Source organism: Carya illinoinensis, chromosome 13, assembly GCF_018687715.1.
Source record: "Carya illinoinensis cultivar Pawnee chromosome 13, C.illinoinensisPawnee_v1, whole genome shotgun sequence".
In the NCBI taxonomy this organism is placed as follows: domain Eukaryota; kingdom Viridiplantae; phylum Streptophyta; class Magnoliopsida; order Fagales; family Juglandaceae; genus Carya; species Carya illinoinensis.
Window position 1 is genome coordinate 32,018,839 of NC_056764.1, and position 7,054 is coordinate 32,025,892.

Below are 7,054 nucleotides of genomic sequence, written 5' to 3' on the forward strand. Positions count from 1 at the left end.
TCATTTTATACTACCTATCGTCATCGCTAAATTTACATCTTATATTAGGTGCGTGCTCTCATCTCAACATAAGTACTCGGTTTTTGAGGTATTTAAATTGTTAAAAATTATTAGGTACTAATTATGAATTAGATGTCATCCTGTTCTATAACGGGAACGCTACGTATTTATACTCCAAGACCACCTAGTAATTACTCTTGCGTTTGTATCAGGTTAATTCTTTTTGCAAATGCTTTCTTCATACGAAGAGATTAATTAGATGATGCAGATTTACATATAATGTGTGTGTGTGTGTGTGTGTGTGTGTGTGTGTGTGTATACATACATGTTAGAATATTACCATACTTAGAATTTATTCATGATAATATTCTAACACATACATATATAGATCAATATTCCTTTCAATGAAGTTCCATACCAAAATTAATGCTACATTTGAGTTAATCATCAAAATGATCCATACAGTACTGTAATTGGTAGTGTCAGAATATTCAATAGAGGGTTTCATTTGTAGATTAATGGTAAAGCAATTTTTCAAACATAGCCCCAAGCAGGAAACTGTCATGGCAGAAAACATTAGGGGTCAGTTTGCACACCACATTTCTCCTCAGTTTTGATAATCCAAAAGCTATTAGGGAAAATTTGTGGTGGTTCAGAAGTTTAGATGTGTTTATTCTAATTATTATGATTTATGTCATTGTCATTATTCATATTATTTTTAGCATTAATATCGTCCTCGATTCAAAAATAAGCACGAAAGTTCAATATCTGAGCAGTTTTTATTGATTTGATTCAAAGTTACAGAGAAGCCAATTGCCCCTTAAATACTTGAACAACACTACTACCCCATGGATATCATAGACTCTTTTATTTTAAGTTGATTTGTTTATATTGGAAGTGTGAAAACACAAAGAATCTCAGTATTCAAATATATAACTAGTCCTCACGATCATGTTGGTGAAGAAGATATCCCATCGGAAGGCTAAAACTTCTTCACCTGAACTAGTGCCCCTTGCCTGGCTCCAGATTCAAGCATCGCTTCTAGAACAGCAACATCTCTGGCACCTTCCACAAAGGACAGGCGGGGCTCAGCTTCATAGGCACTGCCGTTCTGCAACATAATATGTAGGATTAGTGGATCAGTCCCAGCAAGGCAATCTTTTTATAGAGATTACCAAATTATATTGTGAAAGCCATATTAAGCTGTCCAACAGCTGAGTTCTCCAGAAAAGTCCTCATAATTGAAAGAAAGATGTAAAATGAGAAAATCAATAGAATTAAGAAAAACAAAGCCACAAATATTCCGCCTAGATAGAATAATTTAGAAGTCTGCTACATCATCACACTGACGAGTAAAGTTAACCAATCAGAAGATATACAAATTGAATGCTGTCGAAATGACTAGACTCATCTTCTTTGAAGGAACCGGTATTACACACCCTCAAGTGGAGAAAACCCTCGCAGTCAATACTCAAAATGCAAATATCACTATGCATATAATAGAAATGCAAATACCTTAACTGTGGCCTGTGATATGTCGTGTATAAAAGCTTTTAATTCATCGGTCACTCCACTGAAGGAAAAGAAGGAGCTTTTGTTTTGCCCATCAGAACCATAAAATGAAACCTGTGATGCATCATGATATGTCATTGAGAGATTGCATTTTATTACTAGTAATCTGGAAGACAAATTTCCAGTCAAGAAAAAAATGAGTTTTTTTTTTTTCAAATACAATGAAAAAATGAAACTCTAGGCTTCATATAAAATATACGAGTACCATTACATGAATAGCAAAATGATTCTCAATATACCAGGTAGCCATGTCTTCCATCTAGATTTCCACGCTCAATTTGCAGCGTTCCCTTTAAGCCAACAATGCGCCAGACTATCTAAACACAGCCAATTTTGTAGTTAAATAGTCTGTGTATGCGTGTAGATAATAAAGTAAATCCATCATTTACCACATGCCTTGGGCAATCTTGCGGAGACAACCATCACAAAAACTCCAGAACATCCATTCTCAAGTTGACTAAGGCAAGGAAAGTGTAAATAATCAACCTTCAGTCTTTCAATTGTGTTGGGAAAGAAAAGGGAAAATAAAGAAAAAGGACTTCACATTCCTGTAAAGTAAACTCCACACAATCAAACCTTACAATAGAGAGGATATGTTATCTGGTGGGGGTAAGGTTGTATCCACATGAGAAGTCATGGCCGAAACTGAGACTATCTCACAACCTACAAGCTGTTCATATGAAATTGGGAAAATAACATGTATAATCACAATATGGCTTAAATAGTTTACCAGAAAACCTTATTCCATGTTAATACTAAACAGCCTCCAAAGTGGTAAGATCTTATGCTAACCACCAACTTAGCAAAAGTGCTACAGTGTAGAGAAAGTTCTTAACTTCCAAACTTTATACTCTCTATCATATTTTTTTCCTCAATCCAATCTAATTGGACTTGAAAAGTCTGAGATTACCATCCTCAATCCTGCAATGAAATGAACCCCCATATCCAGAATGAAACCCCCCTGCCATATAAAGATAAACTTGTCACAATATAACTTCAAAGGACTACTTCAAGCATGATATATGGAAAGGGAACGTCGCTATGCTAACAATCAAGCATGGCATCCGTGAGAATCCGGAATGCATTAATTACGTAAATAATTTAGACATGATATACAGAATGAGAAGAATGAAATCTTCTTGTTGCTTGACATTGCATCTTGGTGTAAGGTGCCAGACAATCTTTTGGTCTCGAATGTTATCAGAGAATATAGTTATGAACCTCTCTGTATGGGGTACATATTGAATGCTCATCACTCTGACAACTAGCTTATAGTAAAAAGAGTAATGCTAGAGGTACCAAAAGATTTACAACATAAACTTTACAAACTGATGTGTGACCAAACAGAAGCTCAAATAAAAAAGGTAAGTCAAACCGATATTTATTACGTTGGTGATTCGTTACCAAGCACTTGAACTGTCAACTCAGTTTGTAAAACTTCTGTAGTAAAATTTGTTGCAAATTTAGTATTCTCATATCCAAAGAATATGTTTGATGGCAAGGGCTTTTTTGCGATGTTTGTTATTCAGGATTATTATGAAATACGTACTGTGAAGTTACGCCTCCAAGAGCTTGAGAAGTATGGATTTGAACTGGACATGGATCCTTCAATGATAACTTGGACACTCATCATATCCCCAATGTCAGCCATCAGTTTCTTGCACTGTAGAAGTAACAATGAGTTTCTAGCAAGTCAGAGCAATAGGAACCATTTCAAATATGACAGAAACAAGTACCTCAGCAAAAGCAGGTTCAAATCGATAGTTTTCTGCCACGGCCCAAATTGGGTGGCCAGGGAGATTGGCACAAATAGATTCATAGCTTGAAAGTGCAGTTTCCAACTCACTTATAGCTGCAACATCAAAATCTTAACATTTAACAAACACATCGTAGAGATCAAGTTCTGTTAACATCAGATTGAAAGCTTCCACATGATTTCAGTCAAAAGGGAAAAAAAAGGCACCAGAAGAGTAGGAATTTCGAGTTATAATTGGTTCACAGAATACTGGCTTAAATAATAAAAAGTTAATTAAATCTATATAAGAAACTAATTCATTAAAATAAAGTTTGTTTTGTGGCCAATCAAGTATTGGAAGATTAAAACGAAGGGCTAAATAAGAGTCTTGACGCCTAAGCTGAGATAGGATTGGATGCTGAAATAAAGAGATAGGATTGTTCCCTACTGCTTAAAGCTGACTCAGTAATGAAGATTGATAATTGATAAACGTACATGGCATTGGCACATCACCTTCACCTTGCGTGAAAAAGGGGGGCCAGAAATTTTGGGGAATTAATTATTATAATTGTTAATCATTAAACTTAAGGAAGGAAGAAAAGAACACGTGTTTGAGGATGCTGAAACTTGGGGCAGTCACATAAGACGTGGGGAAGCCCCTTAAGATATGCAGAAGAGATACCATACTTTTCAGCTTCATTTTGGTATTCTTCAATCAAGGGCATTTCTGGACTCTGCACTTGATTACATTGAAAGTCAGACTTATTCTTTATATGCAACATTGGGCATATGAATATGGCTCAGATACACTTTTACTCGAGTCCCTTTCTGCACATTCAACTTTGTTGTTTCTTGTTACCTATCTAAAAAACTTTCATTGTAGCAACTGTCTGAGTTCAAAAGTGAACAAATTGAACTCTATAAAGTGCCTTTAAGTAACAGATAAACTATAAGGGGACATTCACTAATGAATTTTCTGCAGATACACAAACTCCGGGCATCATTTGATTAGAGGGATAATTGTAATGTGTTAATGCAACATACTTACAAGCTGCTGCCGGTTTCTCTTCAGATCCCACAAGTCGGCGAATCAGCACATGTGGCATGTCCAAAGGGTAAATTTTTAGTACATGGTACAGAATGAAAAGCAGCTTTTTTTTTTTTATCATAATGTATTCAGTTAGTTGGAATGCAATGCATTGGCTTCAGAAGTGCCCAATTTTCTTTTTCCTGGCTATATACAGCCATCAGTTTTAGATTATTTTGGAACATAAACTACCTTGAAGGACATGCTTCCCTGCCTTGAGCAGCCTCAGTGAAAAATCAACCTGGAAAATTGGTTCACACGTTAGAGACATCTAACCAATAATTATGAAGGTTAAAGCCACATTCACATCCTGGACAATAAAATAACTGAACATGGACAAGCAACATAGTTTGATGGAATTTTCTCTAAGAGAAGTCAGATTAATCAATTGGACAGGTTCTGATGTCTATATAGAAGTTGATTTGTTGACCTTTTCCTGATTCAACTGACTTTGACTCTTTAATAGATATGAAGTCTAATTGATACAAATCCAGTGTTAACAAAAGCGCTAGGCTCACTTATGTGCTTTGGCACAAGGTGTAAGCACGTGACTGATTGAAGTAAAGGGAACATTTTTAAAGGAAGATATATGATAAAAAAAATCAGTAAAATACAATAAAACGTGGGTTTGAAAAGCAAGATGGTAATATGTTATCATACCTCTTTTATTGTTTGTTATAATGTGAAATCATTAAAATCATTAAATGATTTTCAGGATGCTAAATACTCTAATAATTTATGTAATAGGCTAAATAGATTACCATCTTGCTTTTTGAACCTGTTTATTGTATTTTAAGGACTTTTTGTTATTGAACATCATCCTTAAAAATGTGTGCTTGAATTCAATCAGGCATGCGGTTTTGCTTGTGTTTTGTGCCTAGGCTCTAGACAGCATTTGCACTTAACTCTTAAGTACGCCTAGTGCTTTCACCAACACTGTCTTGAACTGATATTTTAATATTTAAAAAAAAAAATTATAAAAGCACGCTTCTCTCTGCTTTAAGCTCACACAAGAAGCACCAAAAATGTGCACTATGGTAAATTCGCTTCACTTTTGGTAAGCAAAGCCCTTTGGCCTTGGAACTTTGCGCTGAAGATCTTTTTAGGGTATAAGCCCGAATGTGGTTTGAACTTTCCTTTGTTTGTCACACTAATGCTCAAGAGCAAAGATGCAACTTATATGAAAACTCATGAGCACATTTGAAGAGATGAAAGCGAGAAATAAAGAATCGGATACCTGTGTTTGTCCAGCCAAAACAACCGCAACCCCAATTATTGAATGATCATGGATGATCTCATCAAGACCATTGTCACCCCACTTGCATTCCACTTCTGGAAAATGTTTGCGAGCTATCTCAACAGCACCTCTCGCCGATTCCTGTGTATGAACATACAAGAAAGGATAGAATACCCCATAATAATCTCTCTTTTTCCTAAAAACCTGTTTGTTCATATACAAAAACAACAAAAATGAAAGACCTTTAACCCTATACACACAAAGAATAAACATCCACAGAAAAGAAAAAGAAAAGGTTTCACATTGGGATAGCTTGAAAACATTTGTTTATCAACAAATGAAAAAAAAAAAAAAAAAATCTCAAGAACTTTAAAGTTATATACATAAAAAAGAGAGAAATTACTTTAAAAAAAAAAAAAAAAAGGAAGAAGAAGAAAAAAAAAAAAAAAGAAAGAAAGAAAGAGAGAAACAGACACACACACACACACAACAAAACATAGGTATTACATTGTTGCCTTCGTTCTCCCCAAGTTCCTCTTTTACTTTCAAGATTTTAAAAATGAAAAACAAAATAAAATGAAACCTTCCAGACTTCCCAATTAGTCATAAGATGCTTCCTACGACAAGGAAACACAGAACCAATCTTAATTTGAACATTCAGATCCTAATAAGACTAACAAATTGAATTCAAAGACCTTGAATTTCAATTCACATAACGATTTCCTTATCAGATAGATCCTTTACTACAGAATGTAATTAAACTTGGGCATACACACACACACACACACATATATGTATAAAAGAAAATAAAATAAAGCACAATGAGAAAGAAACAGAAAATTGCAAAGCACCTCAGAACGGCTCCAAATGGCTTTGAGATTGAAGAGATGAGAGATCTCGGAGAGTCGGGGAATGTACTGAGTCCTCACGAAGATCCCAGCTCCAATTATAGCTATCTGAGCTGCCCCCTTTTCCATTTCTGTGGTTCTTGCAATTGGGTTCCTCGACCTCCCTGCAGTAACTCGACCTCAATTGTTTTTGAAGTACTACAATAAATAAATGTTAAACCTTGAGGTTTGGAAATGGCGATTGTTGTCTATGTGCCATGCGCGGTGCGCATAACTGGAGGATGGGGACATGGGTGTACTTCGCGGAGCTAGGCTAGCAATGTTATTTTATTTTGTTTTTAATTTATTTGTGAGAAATAGAAGAGATATCTTATAGGTGAGAAATGAGATATATCTCAAAGAAAAATTCAGTTGCAAGTACTAATATATTTATTTGTGAGAAATAGAAGAGATATCTGATAGGTGAGAAATGAGATATATCTCAAAGAAAAATTTAGTTGTAAGTACTAATATCTATATCAATAGAATGTGATTAGTCAAAAAGTTGATTTGATTAAAAATAATATTAATTTAAA

At 34.9% G+C, this 7,054-nt stretch overlaps 1 protein-coding gene across 3 annotated transcripts; it reads right to left on the reverse strand.

The window, feature by feature from the left end:
• Nucleotides 1–748: 748 nt before the first annotated feature.
• On the reverse strand, nucleotides 749–6,828 carry LOC122292774 (uncharacterized protein YMR315W). Of its 3 annotated transcripts, none has more exons than XM_043101269.1 (12): nucleotides 6,483–6,826; nucleotides 5,632–5,772; nucleotides 4,587–4,635; nucleotides 4,356–4,415; nucleotides 3,309–3,424; nucleotides 3,122–3,235; nucleotides 2,483–2,533; nucleotides 2,154–2,242; nucleotides 1,969–2,029; nucleotides 1,812–1,889; nucleotides 1,516–1,626; nucleotides 749–1,111 (listed from the first exon to the last, which is right to left on the reverse strand). In XM_043101269.1, exons 1-12 carry the CDS (start codon nucleotides 6,606–6,608, stop codon nucleotides 983–985), a joined length of 1,125 nt encoding a protein of 374 aa, XP_042957203.1. In that variant the 5' UTR covers nucleotides 6,609–6,826; the 3' UTR covers nucleotides 749–982. The 3 variants fall into 3 exon arrangements, with proteins under 3 accessions (XP_042957203.1, XP_042957204.1, XP_042957205.1); XM_043101270.1 differs by having other exon boundaries at nucleotides 4,356–4,373; nucleotides 6,483–6,824; XM_043101271.1 differs by lacking the exon at nucleotides 749–1,111 and having other exon boundaries at nucleotides 1,784–1,889; nucleotides 6,483–6,828.
• Between the last annotated feature and the right edge of the window lie 226 nt (nucleotides 6,829–7,054).

What these genes read in the sequence shown, in the direction of transcription:
- LOC122292774 (XM_043101269.1), bottom strand. Translation starts at nt 6,608, where the DNA reads ATGGAAAAGGGGGCAGCTCAGATAGCTATAATTGGAGCTGGGATCTTC. An exon ending in CCATTTGGAGCCGTTCTGAG is followed by an intron (nt 5,773 to 6,482) that starts GTGCTTTGCAAT and finishes GTTCATACACAG; the next exon opens with GAATCGGCGAGAGGTGCTGT. An exon ending in CTTGGAGGCGTAACTTCACA is followed by an intron (nt 2,534 to 3,121) that starts GTACGTATTTCA and finishes TTTATATGGCAG; the next exon opens with GGGGGTTTCATTCTGGATAT.